At 42.6% G+C, this 24,915-nt stretch overlaps 1 protein-coding gene across 2 annotated transcripts in view; it reads left to right on the forward strand.

Moving 5' to 3' along the window:
• ADAMTS12 (ADAM metallopeptidase with thrombospondin type 1 motif 12) overlaps window positions 1-24,915 on the forward strand; it is a 345,960-nt gene that overhangs the window by 216,412 nt on the left and 104,633 nt on the right. For both annotated transcript variants that reach the window (XM_038743882.1, XM_038743883.1), the window contains exons 11-13: window positions 1,528-1,673; window positions 3,367-3,536; window positions 17,134-17,270. In XM_038743882.1, the coding sequence (XP_038599810.1) occupies window positions 1,528-1,673; window positions 3,367-3,536; window positions 17,134-17,270 (453 nt within the window). The remainder of the gene's footprint in view (window positions 1-1,527; window positions 1,674-3,366; window positions 3,537-17,133; window positions 17,271-24,915) is intronic.

Genomic DNA, 24,915 nt, shown 5'->3' on the forward strand with positions numbered 1-24,915 from the left:
GACATGAGAAAAAGAGAGAAAAGTAGGCAAACCTCAGACCATAAACCAAAGGTAACTAAGAAGTTTTAGCAATTCTTGTAACAAAGTTCAGTTTCCTTTCTCATTATGGCATTTAAGCACTTCCTGGGTGTCAAACACTGTTTCTAAGCACTGCTGTAGATACTAGTTAATTAGGTCAGATACAGGCCTCATAGTCTAAGTGGGAGGGAGAACAGGTACTAAATCCCCATTTTACAAAGGAGAAAATTGAAGGACTCAGAAGTTGTGACTTGCCCAAGATCTCCCAGTAGGCAGAGGCAGGATTAGAACCCAGGCCCTCTGACTCCCAGCCTCTTTCCACTAGGTCATTCTGCTTTTTCCTTTCTTCATCCTCCTCAATGGGTTGATCGCTCCCAGCTTCGAAGACCAAAACTCCGAAGGGAAAGACCTTTCCTCGGCTTGCCTTATGTTTCTCCATTTGACTTGATTAGAATTCATCTAGACCAGGCACGGTGCTGGATTTCAACCATTTGCCAAGTTTTTTTTCTCTGGTTGTTGCCTTTAAGGACTTTGCAAAGAGCACAAGCCCGGATGTCAGAGGACCTGAGTTCTAATTCCAACTCTGACACTTGCCTGTTGTGTTACCTTGGACAATTCACTTCGCGTATCTGTGCCTCGCTTTCTTCATCTGTAAAACGGGGATTCAATACCTGCCCTCCTTCTACTTAGACTGTGAGCCCAATGAGGGACAGGGACTGTGCAGGCTGGAGTGACTGAGTGTCAGAACCGGTTTGCCTTGTATTTAACTCAGTACTTGGTACAGTGCTTGGTACGTGGTAAGCACTTAACAAATGCCACCATTGTTATTATGACTTGGTTGCAGCATGGATTAGTGAAAAAATCTTGGCTAAGGAATTAGGGGACTCAAATCCTGGCCCCAGTTCTATAATTGGGCTGCTGGGATACCTTGGATAAGCCACTGAACAATTCTGGCCTCTGTTTCCCCATCTGTAAAATTAAATTGAGATTAAATTGACTGCTAAGTGGGACAGGGACTGGGTCCTTGTACTTACCCCAGCACTTAGCACATAGTGAGCGCTCAATACATCCCTTTATTGATATTATTATTCATTCATTCATTTAATCGTACTTATTGAGCGCTTACTCTGTGCAGAGCACTGTACTAAGCGCTTGGGAAGTACAAGTTGGCAACATATAGAGATGGTCCCTACCCAACAGTGGGATCACAGTCTAGAAGGGGGAGACAGACTACAGAACAAAACATGTGGACAGGTGTCAAGTCGTCAGAACAAATAGAATTAAAGCTAACTGCACATCATTAACAAAATAAATAGAATAGTAAATACGTACAGGTAAAATAGAGTAATAAATCTGTACCAACATATATACAGGTGCTGTGGGGTGGGGAAGGCGGTAGGGTTGGGGGGATGGGGAGGAGGAGAGGGAAAAAGAGGCTCAGTTTAATTATGGAAATGGGTTGCTGTGACATTGGTGGCTCCATGACCGCTCTGTTTCTTGCTTCTTCAGTGGTGCATGGCTGGTGAGTGCATTACAGTGGGAAAGAAACCAGACAGCATCCACGGTGGATGGGGAGCTTGGTCTCCCTGGTCCCACTGCTCTCGGACCTGTGGGGCAGGTGCCCAGAGTTCTGAGAGACTGTGCAATGATCCAGAGTAAGTGGAACACCTTTCTCTTTTCAGCCCTGCTCTACTCAGTGGTATTTATTGAGCACTTTTTCTGGGAAGAGCACTGTATTAACTACTTGAGAAAGGACAGTACAATTGTTGGTGTACTCAATCCCCGACCAAAAGGGAGCTTACAATCTAAAATAAAATGAAAACAAAATCAAAGGTAGGTGAAATGGACGAGTTTAAGGATATGTACCAAAGTGCTGTGGGTCTTAGGGTGGGGTGAATATAATGTACTTAAAGAGTACAGATCTGAGTGCATAGGTGATGCAGAGGAGAGGGTGGAGAGGCCTGAAGAAATGAGGGTGTAGGGTGTGATTGCTCTCAATCAATCAATCAATCAATCGTATTTATTGAGCGCTTACTATGTGCAGAGCACTGTACTAAGCGCTTGGGAAGTACAAATTGGCATCACATAGAGACAGTCCCTACCCAACAGTGGGCTCACAGTCTCAGAGCTGAGCTCAGTCTTTTAGATTTATCAATCAATGTTATTTATTGAGCACTCAATAAATTGGGAAAGCACAATGCAACAGAATTAGCAGACACATTCCCTTTCTACAATGAGCTTACAGTCTAGAGGGGGAGACAGACATCAAAATAAATACTTTCTAATGTGTAATTTAAAGATATGTGAAGCTGGGCCTGAGGAGAATATCAGATGCCCAAAGGTTAGAGATCCAAGTGCATAGACAATGCATAAGAGAGAGCAAGCCAGGTTAAAGAGGGCTTAATCAGGGAAGGCCTCTTGGAGAAGGTGACCTTAAAAATGTTTAAAAATGAGGGAGGTTGTTCGTCTAGGGGGAGCATAAGAGATAGGGTTTGGTGGCAAGATGGATGAGATTAGGGCACAGTGAGTGATCTGGAGCTCGAGGAACAGAGTATGGGCTGGGCTGAAGTCGATCATTAAGGTGAGATAGGATAGAGTGAGCTGATAGAGTGCTTTAACACCAATGGTAAGGAGTTTCTGTTTGATTTGGAGGTGGATGGGCAACCATTGGAGGTTCTTGAGGGGTGGTGTGATAAGACTGAATGTTTCTGTTGAAAAATGATCTGTGCAGCAGAGTGAAGTATGGACTGGAGTGGGGAGAAACAAGAGGCCTTTAGGCAAGAAGGCAGATGCAGTAATCAAGGTGGGAGAGGAGTGGTAGCAGTGTGGATGGAAAAAGAAAAGCATGGATTTGTAGCTATGCTGTGAAGGTAGAACCAAGAGGATTTCATGACAGATTGTATATGTGGGTGGAATCAGAAAGATGAATCAAGGACACAACAAGTTTACGGTCTTGTGAATTAGGGAGGATAGTGGTGGTATCCACAGGGAAGGGAAAGGCATGGGGAGGATAGAGTTTGGGTTCTGGACATGTTTAGTTTGGTATAGTTACAAATGGACACAGCCTCCTAAGCCAGAGAAATCGTTGTGTAAGTCCTGAGAACGTCTACTTCCTGCATTTAGTACAGAGCTCTGCACACAGTAAGTGCTCAATTAATATTATTGATTGATTGATCCACCCCCATTTCCGGTAATTCATAGCCCATCTCGATCACTCTTGGTGAGACTCATTTGACTACATCCCAAACAATTTCTGACCTAAGGGCCAATTATTTCATTCGTGGTTTTTTGCAATCACTGACTTTTGAAAGGAATCCCAAGTCAGAAACCTCTGTGTTCCCCTGACAGGCCTAAGTTTGGAGGAAAGTACTGCACGGGAGAAAGAAAGCGCTATCGCCTGTGTAATATCCTCCCGTGCCTCAAGGAGACACCTTCATTTCGGCAGATGCAATGTAGTGAGTTTGACACAGTTCCCTACAGGAATGAGTTCTACCAGTGGTTTCCAGTCTCTAACCCAGGTAAGCGAATCCACGAACCAGTACGTCTTGGGTCTTGGATACCAGGGTTGACCAGCTGTCCGTCTTTGATGAATTATAGCATGGCTTAGTGGAAAGAGTATGGGCGCAGACATCAGGTTCTGGATTTTAATCCCGGCTCTGCCACAAGCTTGCTGTGTGATCTGGGGCATGTCGCGTCTCTGTTCTTCAGCTTCCTCATCTGTAAAATGGGAATGAAATGGATGCTCTTCCTCCCTATTGTACTCCATATAGGACAGGGACTGTGTCTGACATGATAATCTTGTGCTTGGTACACAATAAGAGTTTTATCCCATGGATTGTCATTATTATTATTACTACTGTTCTTATTACTAGGAAGATGCAGGAGGAGAGTTATAGGAAAAACACAGGGAAGAATTTCCAGACAGTAAGTTCAGGTCTAAATGACCAAATTATTTGATATTCCACACCAAAATGCTACTTCGATGAAATTCTCTGGTTAACTGGGCCCCAGATGATTTGGGGGGGAACAGGTAATCCAGCTAATTTGTTACTTTATCTTGAGGTTAAAATGGGTTGCCAAGGGAAATTGTTGAATAGAAACAGAAAAATTGTTTTTAATTAGGCAGCAGTGTGGCCTACTCTCCCAAGTGCTTAGTACACTGCTCTGTACACAGCAAGTGCTCAGTAAATACAGTTGATTGATTTGATTGTTTGGCCTCATGGATAGAGCAGGGGCTGGGAGTTAGAGGACCTGGGATCTAATCCCGGGTCCACCACCTGTCTGCCGTATGACCTATTTTTATGTTGCCAACTTGTACTTCCCAAGTGCTTAGTACAGTGCTCTGCACACAGTAAGTTCTCAATAAATACGATTGATTGATTGACCTTTGGGCAAGTCACTCAACTTCTCTGGGCCCCAGTTTCCTCAATTGTAAAATGGGGATTAAATCCTACTCCCTCCTACTTAGATTGTCAGCTCCCTGTGGAGCAGGAACTGTATCCAACCTGGGTATCTTTTTATCTTTCCCAGTGCTTAGTGCAGTACTTGGCATATAGTAAACGCTTAACAAATAACATGGGAAAAAAATGTCTGTGATGGTTTATGGATGATTCCATTTGAAAGGAAGGACACAAAGCGATTAGGTTGGGCATTACCAATTAGCATACCAGAGCAGTTATTTCATATAGTAAACTTCTGGTACTGCATTCATTAGGCAGCAGAACTGAAGTCAACTAAACTCCAGGGAGCTGGGGCCAGACTCTCCTCCTCCCCACCCATTACCATCCAAGCAGCAGTGACCTCCTAAATTTTGCAACCATCCATTTTTTTGAACAGTCTAATCACTCAGTAACAGCAGTAGTTTTGAGCACCTGTGAGCTGAGCACAATACTAAGGAACTGAGTGCAGTAGAGATAAAAGGTATGGTCCCCATCTGGACGGAGTGATTATAACCTATTATTCCTAAATTGAAATGCTGTATTGAGTTTTGAAATGATGTGGCTTCAAACTGCTGAATTCTCCATATGTCTGAATTCTTTCCCTCAGTTCCTTCATTCTTCAACTGTAATCTGGAACTTTTAATCCATCTCTGCCCAGGAGAGCCAGGACCTTGTTTCCTTGACTTCCTTGTAATTTCCCAGGGCTCTGTCTGACATTAGCATTTAATAAATGGACGTGCTGATGATAATGTAGTATACACTGCATATTGCTGGGTAATCACGTAATGAGAGGAAGGATGTTTGTGGTCTTGTCTTATGCTTTCGAGTCATCTCTGACCCATAGTAATGCCATGGACACATCTCTCCCCAGAACGCCCCACCTCCATCTGCAATCATTCTGGTAACACCACATGTAAAACTCCAATGGGCTCTGACTTTTAGTTCCATAATCGTGATCCAAGCCTTTAAATTTGTGTACATAAAACAGCATTTCTAGGATCGTCTCTATTTTTTTCCATTTTCTACAGGGAAAGGCATATTTCTAAAGATAAATCTCAGAATTCCAGTGTGCATTAAAGGGGCATAGAGATTACAAGTTATGGTGTCTCAGGGATTTAGTAGCGCACACGCAAACACACCACACACACACACACACACACAAAATCTTGTGACAAGTGTTAGATCCAATTTGTCAAGAATGGTTAGTTTCAGGCACTTGATTTATTTGGATTGTCCTCTTATTTGTTTAGTCACTGGGCTCAAGCAGGATGAAACCATTCAAAGTTTCATGTTCTTCATTTGTCCAGGATAGTAGCTGTGTCACAAATGGTTTTTCATGCTTTGTTAATTAAAGAGAAATTTTCAATGTTGCCATTCAGTAATGTTGTTTGTGCTGTATTTTAACTTTAATTGGGTTTGGAGAGATTCACTGAATATTTATAGGAGGAAATGGACTTTTCTTTAAGGAAAAACAAACAGCATTCATGTCATTGTCTCTCAGCCTCTGTTTAATGCAACAATTAGCCACTCTGAGCCTTGCTACTAGCTAGTGGAAGTACTTCACATTGTGTTCCCTAGGGAGAAACCTCAAGGCCTGGTGATGTGCCTAATTGCTTGTCCAACTGCTCTTTATTCCCAAAGAGCCTGGCCTCTGGGAGAATTCAAGGGGGCAGAAATTTCCTGGGGATGCTGAGGTTTCTTTTGTGACTGCCATTGTTCTTTCCCCCTCCCTGCATTGATCTCATTTGTTGCAGGAGGAGAGTGGTTTTAAGCAGCCCAAGGGAAAGCCGTTTGCCCATTAAAATATTCTGACATTATTTGCACAAAAAGGCTTTCCTTAACCAGTTAAAGTCCTGGCTTTGCTACTCCTAGTTTAGCTAAAGAGCTGCAGCCCCAAATCAAAATATAAGAGTGAGGGATGCCTGGTGTAAACATAGGAAAAAAATAATCAAGACAGATCCTGCAACTGACCAACATGCCTCAGAAAATTTTCCTGCTCACATTCATAGTTAAATCGGGGCCTGTGTTTTCTTAGTGAAGTGGTTTGATGGTTACCATGGAACATTAAAATCAGTGTAATGGAGAGCCTGAGTGCTGGATGCACCAACTCAACCACGTAATGACTTCTTTGCTTGAAGATGGTAATAGCACACCCAATACTAAGAGGCGGGTTTCAATTTCTGGACCGTACTGAGAAGTCACCTTGGAAACCCAGTAAAAACTATGGTGATTAGTCCAGGTGCCCTGAACTGGAGAAAGCTGAATGTGAACTGGAAAGTGAAACTAAGAGAAACTTAAAGTCTGCTCGTGCTTCAAGAGAAAAGGGACATTATGTACATGGGATGGGTGCTTTTTGAATTTGGGTTGTCTCTGAGACATCAAGGTTCATAGCACATCAAGGCAGCATGTGTACGGAGGTGCTAGGTGGGCAGGAGTTGATAGAAATGAAGTGTGAATAGGAAGGATGGAGAGAAAGTGATATAGGAAGAGGAGGAGGGGACCGATATTCATTCATTCAATTATATTGAGCGCTTACTGTGTGCAGAGCACTGTTCTAAGCGCTTGGGAAGTACAAGTTGGCAACATATAGAGACGGTCCCTACCCAACAGCGGGCTCATTTCGGGGACTGAATGGCATTTTTGCATGACTGTGAATAGAAAGAGGATGCCTAATGGAAAGAGGATAGATTTAGAAGTAGAAGGATGTGGGTACTAATCCTGGCTCTGTTACTTGTCAGCTGTGTGATTTTTGAGTAAATTGCTTCACTTCTCTTTGCCTCAGTTTCCTCATCTGTAAAATGGGGATTAAATATCTGTCCTAACTCCTCCGTAGACTGTGAACCCCATGTGGGATAGGGTCTGTGTCCGGACAGATTATTTTGTATCTACCCAGGATTTAGTACAGTACTTAGCATGTAGTAAGCACTGAACAAATACTACAAGTATTGATGGAATTGTATATTATTATTATATATTATAAAGTATTATTATTATCAGCACCATCAGGTATTATAAATGATTTAAAGGATTGGATGCATTCCAGGCCCAAGATTACATTTAGTTTCTTTACTTATCCTCAGACATTTAATCACTCATTAAATAATATTTTATGAGCACCTGCTTTATGTAAAACTTTAGAGTAGGCATTTGGGAGAGCAAGGTAAAGCTAAACACACAGTCCCTGCTTCTAAGGAGTTTACAGTCTAAGGTGAAGGGGTCAGGTGAATAAATTATTTCAGGGAGAAAAGAATAAAGAGAGCAAAACATAAATAGGTAATAGAATGGAAAAATGAATAAATAAGTAAATACATTAATCAATGAATGAAGGGTACATAGTGTGAAAGGCACATTGAAGAGGAGTCATTCATAGGCAGGGGATAGGATGGAAGCAGTGAATTAGATATTAGATCTAATTAGAATTAGGTATTGGAAAATCAAAAGCATTGTGAATAAAGCATGGGAGGGGCAGATGAAAGGAGATAGGTACCTCTGAGGAAGACAGGATTGGTAGAAAACTCGAAGCCAATAGTAAGAAACTTCTGTATACTTCTGTATGATTTGGAGGGAAATGGGGAGCCATTGAGAGTTTTTAAGGAATGGAATTTCAGTGTCGACTTGGGCAGCCGAGCCAGAAGAACAGCTATGTTGATACCATAGATCTTCATTCATTCATTCAATGTATTTATTGAGCGCTTACTGTGTGCAGAGCACCGTACTAAGCACTTGGGAAGTACCAGTTGGCAACATATAGAGACAGTCCCTACCCAACAACGGGCTCACAGTCTACAAGGGGGAGACAGACAACAAAACAAAACATGTGGACAGGTGTCAAGTCATCAGAATAAATAGAAGTCAAGCTAGATGTGCATCATTAACAAAATAAATAGAATAGTAAATATGTACAAGTAAAATAGAGTAATAAAACTGTACAAACATATATACAGGTGCTGTGGGGAGGGGAAGGAGGTAGGGCAGGGGGGAGAGGGAGAGGAAGGGGCTCAGTGTGGGAAGGCCTCCTGGAGGAGGTGAGCTCTCAGTAGGGCTTTGAAGGGAGGAAGAGAGCTAGCTTGGTTGTCTCCAAGCTATGTCCTCTAAACTTGTTGCAGGCAGAGAATGTGTCATTCTGTTGTATTCCTTCAAGCTCTTAGTACAGTGCTCTGCGCATAATAAGTGCTCAATAAATACCAATGATTGATTGATATGTGGTACTCTCTGAAGGGCTACCGATCAAGGGATATTATTTACTGAACTCATATTGAGGGTAATTCATTTACTCAGTTGTATTTCCTGAGTGCTTACTGTGTGCACAGCACTGTACTAAGGTAATATATTGTACAAAATATTTGGGCAAGGACAAGTTAAGCAAGGGACACAGTCCTGGCACTTTAATGCAGGAGGCAAACATAAAAGCATTTGTCAGAAGTGGGTGCAGAATATAAAATTGAGTGAATAATTAAATGTATAGAAACACAAGTGTGGCAGATGGGTATAAATGAATTCATGTGTGAGAGTAGCAGCTGTTGGCTTGATAAAGACATGGACTGTTAGAAATAGATTGGGGAAAACTTCTTGGAGATGGGATTTTAGGAGGGCTAGGAAGATGCAGAAAGACTTTCACTTTGGGAGGAGACATTGAAACTTGAATCATTTTCCTCTTATTTTCATACCATTCCCCTTCCTGTCATTTTTGACACTTAGTTCCTTCCATATCCCCCTCATTATTCAGGTCCTTACCATTTTTGGTGTGTGCTTGGGGATATTCTTCAGAAAGAGTGGAGAGAGAAAGCAATGCTCTTTCAATCTCCATCATGATTGCTTTCTGTTTGCTTTCCCTAAGATCAAGTGCTGTGAGATGCAGTTGCGGCTTTGATATACCCATCTCAAGTCCTGTTCACAACTCACTTCTCTGTGCCTCAGTTACCTCATCTGTAAAATGGGGAATAAGACTGCGAGCCACATGTGGGATACGGATTATGTTCAATTCGATTGTGTAGTATCTACCCCAGAGCTTAATATAATGCCTGACACAAAGTGCTTCACAAATATAAAAAATTTTAAAAAAATATTGGCCTCTTCCTGATCTCAATAGGTTTCCAAGGTATTTCAAAAGTACTTTAGCTAGAACTAAGGACTGCATCATCAATTCATGGATGATGGACTTTAATTTAAGCTGTGATTAAACATTGTCAAACAGCTGGAGGGTAATAGGTAGAATGAACTCAATGAACAAAGGTTTCATTTTCAATTAAATTGAAACTCACCATTTAATTGTCTCTGATAATAATCACGTGGGAAACATTAAAATATAACAGAAGCAACCAGGATCTAAGGGGAGCCTCAGCCATCCCTCAAAATCACACACCATCTTGAACTAAGAAATCGCATGGCTTAGTGGATAGAACAGAGTCTGGAAGTCAGTAAGCTGACTTCACTAATACTGTTCTCTCCTGCTTATTCTCCTAAATCTCTGGACACTCATTCTCATTCTCTTTTGCAGGTTCCTCCTCTGCCTCACATCCTCTAACTGTTAATGTCCCCCAAGATTCAGTTCAAGGTCCCATTCTTTCATTCAGTTGTATTAAGCACTTACTGTGTGCAGGACACTGTACTAAGAGCTTGGGAAAGTACAATACAACAATGAACAGTGACATATCCTGCCCACAATGATCTCACAGTCTAGATGGGGGAGACAGATATCAGTATAAATAAATAAAATTACAGATATATACGTAAGTGCCATGTGGCTGGGAGGGAGGGAAAGAGCTAAGGGTACTCCCCAAGGAGGCTGACGCAGAAGGGAGTGGAGTATGAGGAAAAGTGGGGATTAGTCTGGAAAGGCCTCTTGGAGGAGATGTGCTTTCAATAAGGCTTTGAAAGTGGGGAGAGTAATTGTCTGTTGGATTTGAGGAGGGAGGGCATTACAGGCCAGAGGCAGAATGTGGGCCAGGGGTCCAGGCTGAGACAGGAGAGATCGAGGCACAATGAGAAGGTTAGCACTAGAGGAACAAAGTATGTGGGCTGAGTCGTAGGAGAGAAGCGAGGTGAGGTAAGAGGGAGTGAGGTGAGGTAAGAGGGGGCAAGGTGATGAAATGCTATAAAGCTGATGGTGAGGAGTTTTTGTCTGATACAGAGGTGGATGGGCAACCACTGGAGATTTTTGAGGAGGGGGTGACATATCCTGAACATTTTTTAAGAAAGATGATCTGGGCAGAAAAGTGTAGTATGGACTAGAGTGGGGAGAGATGGAAGGTTCTTTTATTTTATTCTCTATCTACACCAACTGCCTTGGAGAACTCATTTTCTTCCATGCCTTCAACTACCACCTCTATATGGATGATACTCGAATCTACATCTCCAGCTCTTATCTCTGTCCCTCACTGCAGTCTCATATTTCCTTCTGCCTTCAAGGCATCTCTACTTGGATGCCCTGCTATCACCCTGACCTCATCATGTCCAAAACAGAACTATTCTTCCCACCCAAACCCTGTCTTCCCCCAACTTTCCCATCACTGTAGACGGCACCACCATCCTTCCTGTCTCACAAGCCCATAACTTTGGTCTTAGTTATCCTTGCTTCTTCTCTCTCACTCAACCCACACATTCATTGCCCATCCGCCTCCACATAAAACAGAAATTCCTTCACATCAGAATTAGAGCACTCAATCGCCTTGCCCCCTCGTACCTCACCTTGCTACTCTCCTACTAAAACTCAGCCTGAATAACTTTGCTCCACTGATGCTAACTTACTCACTTTTCCTCGTTCTTACCTATCTCTCTGCCAACCTCTCACCCACATCGTTCATGCCTCTGGCCCAGAATGCCCCCTCACTTCATATCCGACAGACAGTACTCTCCCCGACTTCAAAGTTTTATAGAAGGCGCATCTCTTCCACGAGACCTTCCCTGACTAAGCCCTCATTTTCTTTTCTCTCTCTCCCTTCTATGTTGCCCTGGTTTGCTCCCTTTATTCATCCCCACCTCAGCCCCACAGCACTTGCATACCTATTTGCAACTTATATTAATGTCTGTCTCCCCTTCTGGACTTTAAACTCATTGTGAGCAGATGTGTCTGTTATACTGTACTCTCCCAAGTGCTTAGTGAAGTGCTCTGCACACAGTAAGCACTCAGTAAACAGAATTTATTGATTACCTGTACCTCAGTTACCTCAACTGTAAAAGGGGGATTAAGACTGTGAGCCTCTTGTGGGACAGGGACTGTGTCCCAACTGGCTTGAATCTTCCCAGTACTTAGTACAGTGCCTGGCACATAGTAAGTGCTTAACAAATACCATAAAATGAAACAAAAACTTACCAACATAGGTGCTGCATAGGGCATCACAGAGGTAGTGTTCTTCCCGAAGTGGCAAGTGCCGGAATGTCTGAGAATGCTAACCTTTAAGTTCTGGGGAATATCAGCCCAACAGGAGTTGTTCCTTTGAAATTGAGGTGCCTCAACTTTCTCCTCCTCCTTATAGTTGCCCCCTAGCTTTTCATCCCAAAGCCTCCAGGAGGACTACTGTTGATTTATTGATCTGGGGAGGTTATTAAGCAGATCATGAAAAGAAGGGAAAACTGATTTTGATGTTTGAGGTAGTGTGGTGATAAGGTGGAAAATCTAAAGTGTCTTTGGAGGAAAAGTGATATTGATGTTTGAGGTAGTTTGGAGATTAGGTGAGAAATCTAAAGTCTCTTTGGAGAAGAAGTGATTCTTGCTTGTGTGTCCTTATGCATGTGTTTACTAATCAAGGTGCCTCCCCACTGAAGAGTGTCACTATGATTGGAAGGCCAGAGGGGAACTCCCTGCCCTCCCTCTTCCTCCTCCACCCCCAACCCTCTGTTGCCACCTTCAATTTCAGAAGAGCCAGCCACAGGACAAAGCATGAAGGGGGAGGAGGAAGGAGAGATGTGTCAGGAAATGGCATTTGATCACATTTATGGGGAGGTCCTCCTGGCTCCTGCTCTCCTCCAGCCTCTCAACCCTGGCCGCTGAGTCTATCCACAGCTCCCTTCCATCTCTGCCACCACTGTCAATGCCATTGAGTGTTGTGTGAATGAGCTAGTGTGGGGGGGATGACACTAGGCTATGCAGCCCTGGGCCCAGGTTTCAGTTGATGGGCCCTTGGGAGTGATTGTCTCACCAGACCCTGAGAAGAATGACAAGGATGAAATACGTGATTGCGAGCGTATGTTGAGGTAGAAATACTTTTAAGGCTAGGAGACTGATTTCATTACAGAAATTTATTGTTTGTGATTCTCTTTTGCCATTTGATGTTGAGGACAGCCTGTGGCATTGATGGAGCTAATAATCATGGTAATATTCATAGTTATTATAGTTATAATAATAGTAATTGTGGTATTTGTTAAGTGCTTACTATGTGCCAGGTGCTGTACTACATGCTGGGATAGATTCAAGCAAATAAGGTTGACACAGTCCCTATCCCACATAGGGATCACAATCTTAATCTCTATTTTACAGATTAGGTAACTGAGGCCCAGAGAGGTGAAGTGACTTACCCAGGGCACATAGCAGACAAGTGGCAGAACTGGATTGGAATATAAATCACTTAACTTCTCTGGGCCTCAGTTACGTCATCTGTAAAATGGGGATTAAGACTGTGAGCCCCACATGGGACAACCTGATCACCCTGTATCCTCCCCAGCGCTTAGAACAGTGCTTTGCACATAGTAAGCACTTAACAAATGCCAATAATTATTATTATTCTGAGTCCCAGGCCTCTGCTCTTCCCACTAGGCCATGCCGCTTCTCTTCCTAAACTCTTACTCTACCAAACATTGTGGTAAATAAAAGATAATCAGATTGGACACAATTCCTGCCCCACATGGGATTTGCAATCAAACAGGGAAGGAGGAAATTTATTTTATTCCCATTTTACAGCTGAGGCAACTGAGGCCCAGATAGGTTAAGTGTCTCATAGCAAGATCTTTAGGTAATATAGCAGGCAAGTTGGGGATCTGGGAGTAAAGCCCAAGCATTTTGTCTCGCATTTCCTTGCTTTTTCCATTGGGACACAAACTGTTCAAGGAGTCAAGAGTCAGATGGCACCTCTGGGGACCCCAGGTCTTACAGCCACACTGCTATAAAGAAGGGAATGGCTCCCTTCAAGGAAAAGCCTCATAAGGAATGAGGCACAAGGAGACAAAAGAAAAAACAGTGTCAGGCACTGCAAACAACAAACATGATGTCTGACCAAGGGGCAGTCATTCTGTGTGCTCTCTGTGGCTGGGACTGTACTCACTCAAGCATTCAGTACAGTTCTTTGCACACCGTAAGTGCTCAGTTAATATGATTGAATGAACGGATGAATTTTACCATCAGTGGTGTCTTCCTTGAATACAAAGGATGACTCTATCCAGTCTGGAGAAAGTTGGGCAGCATTTCACCTCTGCAGAGCTCTACTTTGGTCTAGGGCATAATATTCAGTTTCCCCTACACATTCTTTGAATCTTCCAAAGGTTATGCTGGCCTTCTTGGTTTGATTTTCTACTTATTCTATTTTGGTACGCAGTATGCGCCAAGCATTGTTTTAGGTGCTGGGGTTTGATACAAAACAAACAGCTCCCACATGGAGCTTAGAGTCTAAGTAGGAGAGAGAACAGGCACTGATTGAATCCCCATTTTGCAGGTAAGAGACCTGAGAAACAATGAATTTATGTAACTTGCCAAATATAAATGGAGGAGCCAGGATTAGAATCCAGGTTATCTGACTCTCTGGCCAACTTTATTCTGATGACTTGACACCTGTCCACATGTTTTGTTTTGTTTTCTGTCTCCCCCTTCTAGACTGTGAGCCTGTTGTTGGGTAGGGACCATCTCTGTTGCCATCTTGTACTTCCCAAGCGCTTAGTACAGTGCTCTGCACACAGTAAGTGCTCAATAAATACGAATGAATGAATGAATGAATGAATGCTCTTTCCACCAAGCCACACTGCTTCCTTGGTCTATCACCGGACGGTGTGATGCCTCAGTATCAGAGTTCTGTGACAATATCTAGCCCTGTTTTGCCAATAGAGACAGAGATGAAGGAAGATGGAGAGAATAATAATGGTATTTGTTAAGGTCTTACTATGTGTTAAGTGCTGTTCTAAGCACTGGGGTAATAGTAATAATAATGATGGTATTTATTAAGCTCTTACTCTGTGCCAAGCACTGTTCTAAGTGCTGGGGTAGATACAAGGTAATCATGTTTTTCCAAGTGGGGCTCACACTCTTCAACCCCATTTTACAGATGAGGTAACTAAGGCACAGAGAAGTTAAGTGACTTGCCCAAAGTGACACAGCTGACAAGTGGCGGAGCCAGGATTAGAATCCATGACCTCTGACTCCCAAGTCCATATTCTTTCCACCAAGCCACACTACTTTAATAATTTCCTGGGTTATGGAACATGAAAGTGGATTTTGAATAGTTGTAGTTTTGCAGCATTTACATAATCTAGAATAAACAGCTGCCCTTTAGGCAAGGGGAGAATTCCAGTCCGATGAACCTGATTAGATGTGCTCATCTATCCCAAAGCTGTGCCAATGAATTGAAGCCACTTCAAGCAGTAGTAGTTGTAATTGTATTTATTAAACACTTACTGTGTGGGGAGCACTCTACTAAGCACTGGGAGAAAATACAGAAGTGGGAATTAAACACGATCATTTTTTTTGTGGCACTCACAATCTAAAATTCAAGGTGAATGTAATCATCAATCCCACTTAGAAGAAAAAAAGTAAGTAAATTCCAAATCCTAAAGAGCAGGGTGTCTTTTCTTTTCCTTTCAAAAAATAGCCTAAGGAATTCTTTTTCCCACAGAAACATCTGTTGAAGGAAACATTTTCTGGATTTTCATAACAGCCAGCAGGCAAAGTCTATTTGCTGTCCTCGGTGCATTACATTTCAATCTAATTTCAGTTGCAAAGATGATTGGCATTAAAGATCAGCAGGTCTTAATTTCAAAAACCAAAATGGAAAAAGCATTGTCCAAAATGAGGTGCAGATCACGTATGAGAGGAAGGAAATAACAAGAGGATCATGGCATTTAAGCACAGTCGTTTCCTGAGAGAAGAGCTGGAATGTGGCAGTTACAGTAATGACCTGATAAGTAGGCTGCACAAGGTTTCAAAGCAGTAATGTCTTCGTAGGTGTTCTAAGGAGCAGTTTGAAAAATAGCTCATCCCCATGGTAGGTAAAGTTTTCTGCTAAGTGGAAAGAAAAGAACACTACTTCCATTAAACCCTGGGGAGGGTGGACACATTGGTATATGCTGGTAAAGTTTTAGTGCTGGTAAAGTTTTAGTCCTGGTAAATTAAACTGCCAAGAATGTTTGCCGCATCATCCATAGTTTTCAATTTTGCTTAAGAAACCAGGAGAAACAAACCTAAACTTAAACCTCAAACTTAAAGCATCCAGAACAGAATTTTTCATCGGCCCACCCAAACCCCATCCTCCCCATGACTTTTCCATCACTGAAGAAAAGACTACTATCCTACCTGTCTCACAAGCCCATAACCTTGAGCCACCTCTTTTGGCTAGAGATGGCCGACTGAATCCTGAATTTGTTAGTGGTGAGAGAATCACAAAGGCAGGACAAAGGAACTGGGACTGCAAGGGCAGATTCATTGAAGTGGAAAGCCGAGACTGTTATACAGATTATGTATCTGGTCCATTTGTTGGGTTGTGAATGCATCATAGCTGTTGCTTCTCATTAATCAAGCAGACGGGGAGCCCTTTTGGACCATGGAGCTGGTGGGGAAAAGGGACAGTTAATGTGGCATTTCAGAAGGTCAAAACCAACATCATTCATTCATTCAGTCGTATTTATTGAGTGCTTACTGTGTGCAGAGCACTGTACTAAGCGCTTGGGAAGTACAAGTTGGCAACATATAGAGACAGTCCCATCAGCAACTCCTGAGTCAGGGAATGCCTCTCCACCAACCTGAACTCCTCTTCATCCCCTGCCCCAAAATGCCCATGGTGTGGGCCAGGGCATCCAAGTGAGAAGTCAGGGCCCAGACTCGATCCCCTTCTATCTTGGAAGATAGGGGCATTCCTAAATGAGCACTGGAGTGGGTAAGGGCCGCACTGAACCTAGCAGGCATAACAGAACCACCAAGAATAAGCTTTATGTGTTCGGGAGGAAATATATTGTCTGCCCATTTTTGCTTTATTTGGCCACATGGAGTAATAATCAATCAATCAATCAATCGTATTTATTGAGCACTTACTGTGTGCAGAGCAGTGTACTAAGCACTTGGGAAGTACAAGTTATAAGTACAAGTAATAGCATGTAGTAAGTGGCATGTGGCCATTAACATGAAGGAAAGATCTGTATTAGTTCCCATGTCTATATGTGTTCTATGCCTAAGTGTATAAACTGCATAAATCTAGAGCTCAGTATTTTCAGGTTCCAGTTGGCAGGAGCAAGATTCCTAGCTAGAAATTTGGAGAAAACTCAGGCCATGTGATTTTTTTTTTCTTCAATGTGGTTTGCGATGAGGGAATTGAAGTCCAGCTGACTGGAATAAAAACAAGCTGATGTTCCACTCACAGACTTCCCATTCTAAGGCCCATTGGAGCAGCAGGATGCCTTCTGCATTGTTAAACAAAGGTTGATTAAAACAAGTCACTGAACATCGAAAACGCTACACTGACAATCTCTTTGTTTTTTATCTCAGAAAGACCCTGCGAACTATATTGCCGACCCATAGATGGCCAGTTTTCTGAGAAAATGCTAGATGCTGTTGCTGATGGTACACCTTGCTTTGAAGGAAACAACAACAACAGAAATATCTGTATTAATGGCATGTGTAAGGTATTGGGTATGTTTCCTTATCTACAATTTCACAGAATCAAAGTCATGTTTAGCCAAAGGAAGCAATAGTGCGACACAAGCATCCTCATTGTTTTTGTGTGTTTTAGGAGTTCATGGGATCTGCTTTGTGTTTTATGAGAACTATCAAATGGATATCAAAGTCATCCTACCGTGGTTTATCCTGGCCACCCTGTATCGACTGCCATTCAATTTTAATAGATTGGGTTGACAAAATCTCACAGCAATCGTCACCAAACTTTTGGAACCATGCTTACTATATCCGTGGCACTTTGTGTGCCTCCCAAGCTGTTACAAAGAACAGACCTACCCCCAATACAATCGTGATGTGTCCCCCAGAAAGTGAATCTATTGTGAACAGCTGTTTCGTGGGGAGTGTTTTTCCACTGTGATCCGTTGCAAAACCTCTGAAAAATTATAAAAAATTCCTTTATGTGCTGGTTACATTAGGCATCGCTGTGCTATTGTTTAAACATCACAACATGAACTTAATGAGGAGTTGTTGTATGACTAGGAATCTTTGCAGGAGGCTCTCAAAGTAAGAGTTTGTTCTGCCAGCTGTGGGAGTGGTTTTACAACTTTAGTGATGAATTTGGCCAATTAGTTATTTTTAAATGGTATTTTGTTTTAATGGCACTTATGAAGCGCCTATTATGTGTTAGTCAGTGTATTAAGAGCAGCAGTAGATGCAAGCTAACCAGGTTGGACACAGTCTATGTCTCACGTGGAGCTCATAGTCTTAATCCCTATTTTGCAGATGAGGTAACTGAGGCACAGAGAAGTTGTGACTTGCCTAAGGTCACACAGCAGATGTGGCAGAGCCGGAATTAGAACCCAGGTTCTTCTGACTCCTAAGCCTATGCTCTTTCTATTAGGACATCATTCGGCTTCTCTTAGTTTGATCACCAGTGACTTCTTGTTTTCATAAAGTAGCTGCTAGTAAGCTATTTCTGAACCCCTGTTCACATCTTTGAGTGCCTCTGCCTATTAATATCATCAATCATTTCTATAAATTGTTCTGCTTTCTTTATAATTGATGCAAGACTTCTTAATTGCCAAATTTTAGCAGGTAGTGGAGAGACCACAACTTCTTCCTCTGTTTTAGCAAATTGCAAGTGTGCTTTGCATTTTCAAGGTTTGATGAGGACGTAGTCGGACAACTATTCCATCAGCCATCTCTAAATTAAAATAGTGGGTTCAGAGTGTGATGGTCACTATAGGGGGTGATGACCATGTATAATGGGGTAAGGGTGGGGATGAGGTGGGGGCTCATAGGTTGTGGTAAATCAGGGTTGATGAGGTTAGGGACAGCACAGCATTTTGAGGTGATTCAATTTAGTGTGTGTCCACACTGATTTGTTGTTGAGGTGAAATTAAACCGAGGTCAACAGAATTGAGAACTGAAAGGAAATGGATGGCAAGGAGGTCAGAGGGATCATCAAGATGGAGGTTGAAATATCCTAGGATCCGAGTAGGAGAAGGGAAAGAGTGGGAAAGTGAGAAAAGCATCAAATTCTGCCAGGGATGCGTTGGTGGGACCAGGAAGGTGGTAGGAAAACCATGATTAGTTGTGGTAGAAGGTAATAAGGAAGGCGATGTGGGATTCAGTGGAGAGGGGATAGAGAATGGGAGTGACACTGGGGGGTCAAGGAGCAGGCTGTCTTCATCCTCTTGTGAGATGGAGAGATTGGGAGAAGGTGAGGCTGTCCTCGAGACAGGGCAGTGGGGGAGATAGTGTTATGAGGTGAGAGTGAGACTGGTGAGAGGAGGAAGAGGAGTGAGTAGGCCAGGAACAGGTCAAGGGTAAAAGGGGCTTTGTCTATTATGGAATGAGGGACCCTCAGACCACAGGAATGAAGTTGTGAGAGGAAGAAGGGCTGGCAAAGAGAAAGAAGGGAGAGGATATACGTGAGGGGTGTGATGGTACTGTGGAGAGTGGGAAGTTTGGATGGGGCTGGGATGAGGAGATGTATAAAAAGGGAGGGGGGGTGAGGATATGGTGAATAGACCATCCAGAACAAGATCAAGACCCTCCTTTCTTGGCATTTGTTTAGTGCTTATTAAGTATCAAGCACGGTACTAAGTGCTGGAGTAGAAACAAGATAATCATGTTGGACACAGTCTCTGTCCCATGTGAGGCTCACGGTCCTAATCCCCCATTTAACAAATGAAGTATCTGAGGCCCAGAGAAGTTAAATGACTTGCCCAAAGTCACACGTCAGACAAGCGGCAGAGATGGGGTTAGCACCCAAGTCCTTCTTCCCTCCAGTAGTTCAGCTGCTAACTGTTTCAGTCTCCCTAGTGTTGTGAAGTTAACAAAGGATTTTGGTCTTATCCATTCCACTGGGACTCAGAAGGGACCTGGGTTCTAATCCCAGCTCTGCCACTTGGCTGCTGTGTGATCTTGGGCAAGTCAGTACACTTCTCTGTGCTTCGGTTTCCTCATCTGTAAAATGGGGATTAAGATTGTGAGCCTCATGTGGGGCACCTGTCTGCTGGTTTTGTTTTGTTGTCTGTCTCCCCCTTCTAGACTGTGAGCCTGTTGTTGGGTAGGGACAGTCTCTATATGTTGCCGATTTGTACTTCCCAAGCTCTTAGCACAGTGCTCTGCACACAGTAAGTGCTCAGCAAATATGATTGAATGAATAAATGACAGGGACTGCATCCAGCCTGATTACCCTGTATCTACCCCAGTGTTTAAAACAGAGCCTGGCACATGGTAAGCACATAACAAATACTGTTAAAAAAAAAAACAACTAGTCAGGCCAACACCCAATAATGGAAGAAACTGAGAATATTTCAAGTTAACATTTTAGACTATTGACAGTGAAACATCATATTTAACTTTGATCCTATGAACATTACTCAAAATGGATTTTTACATCATTTCAGGAGAAGCAGTGTGGCTTAGTGGAAAGAGCCCGGACTCGGGAGTCAGAGGAAGTGTATTCTAATCCCAACTCCGCCCCTTGTCTGCTGTGTGTCCTTGGGCAAGTCACTTCACTTCTCTTGGCCTCAGTTACCTCATCTGTAATATGGGCATTAAGACTGTGAGCCCCATGTGGGACAACCTGATTACCTTGTATCTACCCCAGCACTTAGAACAGTGCTTGGCACAAGATAAGTGCTTAACAATCATAATTATTATTATTGTGGCATTCTGTCAAAGCCGGCATTCTTTTCTATCCTATTTATCACTGTATGGCAATCAGCCCTTTAGAGGAATAAAAGTCCCTGTGTTATCCAAATACTACTGATCCCTCACTAAATCTGGAAAAATATCAATTTTTTAGAAGTTTTTCCTGTAACACTAGAAAATGATGTGCAAAACCAGACTTTACCTTTCCAATGGAGTTTAGGTTTAACTATACTGGTTAGTTGTTCTTTGGCTTAACAAAGAGACTTTTCTCTCTTCAGATGCAACCAATTCCACTATGGCATAAAATAGTCTTGGCAATGTACCTCAAGTCCCACGGGAACTCGCATAAACACTTCAAGTTTGGGAGAATATTACATTAGTGGTAAAAACAATGGTTAAGGAAAAAATCTCTAAAGACAACCAGCCCTAATTATTCTACTAATTTGAAAGGTTTCCAACATAAAATTCTTTCAGGCTCCTGAAAAGAGTTGGAATAGTATGCAATTCAGAAAGTTTTCCAGGGCATAAACTACTTTCTAAGACCAAATTAGGAACCCTTTGAAAGTACATTTACTTCAGTATTGTTTCTCTGCCTTTAGTCCCTTTCGACTCTACAACACAATTGAGTTTTTTTGAGCTCTTTGAGACTGCAACATTAATAGCTAACCTTAACTGGACCTGTCTGCACATATTACAAAGAACAGAAAGGCTAGAGCCTGCTCCTTCTAGATGCCATTCCTGTAAACTGCATCATGCCTGGTGCTAGTTTATCAGAGTTGCATCTGCAAAGCACGTTTTTCATTCATTCAATTGTGTTGATTGAGCACTTACTGTGTGCAGAGCACTGTACTAAGTGCTTGGGAAGTACAAGTCGGCAACATACAGAGACAGTCCCTACCCAACAACAGGCTCATAGTCTAGAAGGGGGAGACAGAAAACAAAACAAAACAAGTAGACGGGTATCAATACCATCAGAATAAATAGAATTATAACATTAGACACATCATTAATAAAATCAGATTGGCCAACATCCCTCATCTACACCGGCCGCACACAGCGGGGTTGGATCTTAAGAGTGGTCCATTGTGGCCCACCTCAAAATGTGTTCGAAGTGCATCCAGTGAGAGCTGCCCCAATAACTGGAATAGGAGAGTACAATTTTGTAGGGTATTTTGTATTTTTTAAAAATTCATGTTTGAGACTATTTTCACATCTGAAAAGATCCAATTTGCTGCATTACTGGAATTTTTTTAAAAAGCTTACAAACCCTCGAGGGGGGTGTGGGTGGGTGTGTGTGTGTGTGTGTGTGTGTGTGTGTGTGTGTGTGTGTGTGTAAGAGAGAAAGGGCTGCAAGGTAAGTCAGTGTCTTCAAGTATCAGAGGAAGCTTACAAAGTTTGAACAAAAAGAGCTGGTTCACCCCAAGGCCCCTCAATCAATCAGTCAATCATATTTATTGTGTGCTTACTATGTGCAGAACAGTGTACTAAGTGCTTAAGAGACTATAATACAACAGAATTAGTGGACGCATTCCCTGGCCATAACGAGCTTACTGTCTAGAGGGGAGACAGACATTAATGTTGATATATAATTTAAATATATATACATAAGTGCTGTGGGGTTGGGGATGGAGTGAATATCAAATGTCCACAGATTGAAGTGCATAGATGATGCAGAGGGGAGAGTGAGCTTTGGAAAAGCAGGCATAACTGGGGAAGGCCACTTGGAGGAGATGTCACCTTAGTATATATGTATATGTTGCCAACTTGTACTTCCCAAGCGCTTAGTACAGTGCTCTGCACACAGTAAGCGCTCAATAAATATGATTGATTGATTGATTAGTAATACTTTCTCCCTAAGGGTCAGCTCTGCCTCTCTTCTCCCCCGCAGCAGCACTGATGGCCACAGACCCTCAATTCCACCCTCCTGTCTCCCACGCCTCTTCCCACCAGTCCTGAGCAGCAAAGCGAGGAAGACAAAAGGGTGAAATTGACCTATCTCTCAACGTAAACCAATATACAACAGTGTGGCTTTCTTCCCACTGATAAAATAACTTTTCTGTGCAATAAGTAAAGAATCCTACAAGTAGACTATAATTTATGATCTTTAGAGACAAAAAGAAAAACAATTCCATCATTTTTAAAAAGGCAATTATTTCAGATGGTAAACAAACCTGCCAGTCAGTAAATAATCAGATTGCTTCAAAGGAATAACTTTCCTTTCCTGAGTTGTTGCTTCCCGTCAGACAGATGATACTGAACTAGACTCTGAGGGACAGAGACTGTGTCTCATTCCCACCTGTATATTTTCTCCCAACACTCAGAACAGTGTTTTGCACACAGTAAGCTTTTAAGAAATACTATTCCTACTACTCTGACTACCTTTCCTTTGGAGTTCTTTGATGGAGGGGGTCTATAACAAGACAGATATCTGTGATGGATATCTAGGTGAAGTGGTTCTGTAGATGAGAATCACAGGGACAGAAGATCATTCCCAACCCTTACAGTGATACACTTTATTCCCTGGACAAGTCACTTCTCCCTCTTCATTTCGGCTTTCTCATAAGGTGGGGAATGGGTACGTTCCAATCTACTAACCAGGTGCATTTGAGGAATGGTATCCCAAAGGACAGAGGTGAAAATCAATTCCTTCGAGTATTATCGAAAGTGCTTTGAACAATATTTTGTGCATAATGGGCACTGATAAATGAATGGCTCTTCACAATGGGGCACAATATATGCAGCTGATGATAATAAATCTTTGGTGCTTAACGTTTCATCCTGCAGCCTCCCTGTACTTCATCATGGGTAGCTACATTCCAAAGTCTGAGCCACATCTCGTTTGTAAGTGTTCAAACTTCTCTTCAGCTTCATGCTTCCTTTTATAATAATAATGATGATAATTACGGTATTAAGTGCTTACTATGTGCCAGGCACTGTACTAAGTGCTTTGGTTTGAACATAGTCCCGGTCCCACATGGGGCTCCAGGTGTCAATCCCCACTTTACAGGTGAGGTAACTGAGGCACAGAGAAGTGAAATGCCTTGCCCAAAGTCACACAGCAGACAAGTGGAGAAGGAGGAATTAGAATCCATGACCTCATGATGTTTATCTATTGCAATATGATTTCCTCCTGAAGTTGGCTGGGAGTGAAACCCTCTCCATCCCCCTCTTCCTCCCCTGTACCTCCCTCCTTTTCCCCATCTCTCTCCCCTCCTTTCTCCCCCTCTCCCTTCCCCTTCCCCCACCTCTCTCTCACTTGGAGCATATTTAGGCTGAAAATAACTGGTTCTAGTGCATAGCCCTGCTTTATTCATTGTAGCAATCTTGGGATATTCAAACGTTTCTCAGGGCTGCCCAATTTTTTCAGTAGTTTCCAGAATTCGAATCTGATGGGATCAAATGGTTTGGAAGGCCTAGGAAGGCTGGGTGTAGGCCTAGATGATATTTCCTGCATTTCTCCCTTATCTGGAATGGCATGAGACAGTTTTCTGTAGTTACTCCAGGAGGACCTCAATTAGTATCTTTCCAGCCAAGGTGAGCAGTAAAATCTAGTGGGTTTGTTCACTACTCAGTGGGAATGGTAATGGAAGGTCTGAGGAAGTCTTCTAATGAATGGAAGTTGATTAGCTGGCAGGTGTTCTCAATCTCCTCTGAAGGGGGAACAGAAAGAAATCAGCCTGAGCCTAATCTGAGCTAAACTGTATTTTAAATGAAAGGTCATATGACAGGGCTAATGCCAGAGATCTGCATAGGCAATACTTTATGGTCAGAAATGAAAACCCGAGAGGCTGTTTCAAGGGCGTACTGGGAGAACTGTTAAGGCAACAGAGCTGTTGCAGAGAGGATGACCTCTCAAATAGCAGAGGGCAAAGCTGGCAGTGTTTCAAACAGAGCCATGCTGTGGTTACAGAGGTTCAGAACATTGCTGTGCCATGTTGAGAAGCAGCATGGTGTAATGAATAGAGCATGGAGCTAGGAGTCAGAAGGTCCTGGGTTCTAATCCCACATCCACCACTTATCTGCTGTGTGACTTTGGGTAAATTGCCTCAGTTACCTCATCTGTATAATGGGGATGGAGACTGTGAGCCCCACTTGGGACAGGGACTGTGTCCAACTAAATTTGCCTGTATCCACCCCAGTGCTTAGTACAGTGTCTGGCACATAGCAAGTGCTTAACAAATACCACCATAAATAAATACCTAGCAGGGACTCAAAAAATGCTTTTGGTGGTAGGGGTGATGCTAGAGGTATGAAAGAGTTGGTGGTAGCCGCTGACTGTGAGCCCTGACAAAGAAAATAATCCACTAACAGTTAAAGTTGAACCTGCTCTGACCTATGCAGAATAATGGGAATCTCTTCAGGCTTTTGTTGGCAAACTGGTAATACCATTTACTATGTGCAATACACTGGGTCAGTATAATAATGGACCAAGCATGACCAATGTGCTAAACACTGTGCCAATAATAATAATACCCTAGAGTATACTAA

The sequence above is a fragment of the Tachyglossus aculeatus genome, chromosome 3 (assembly GCF_015852505.1).
Source record: "Tachyglossus aculeatus isolate mTacAcu1 chromosome 3, mTacAcu1.pri, whole genome shotgun sequence".
Classification (NCBI taxonomy): domain Eukaryota; kingdom Metazoa; phylum Chordata; class Mammalia; order Monotremata; family Tachyglossidae; genus Tachyglossus; species Tachyglossus aculeatus.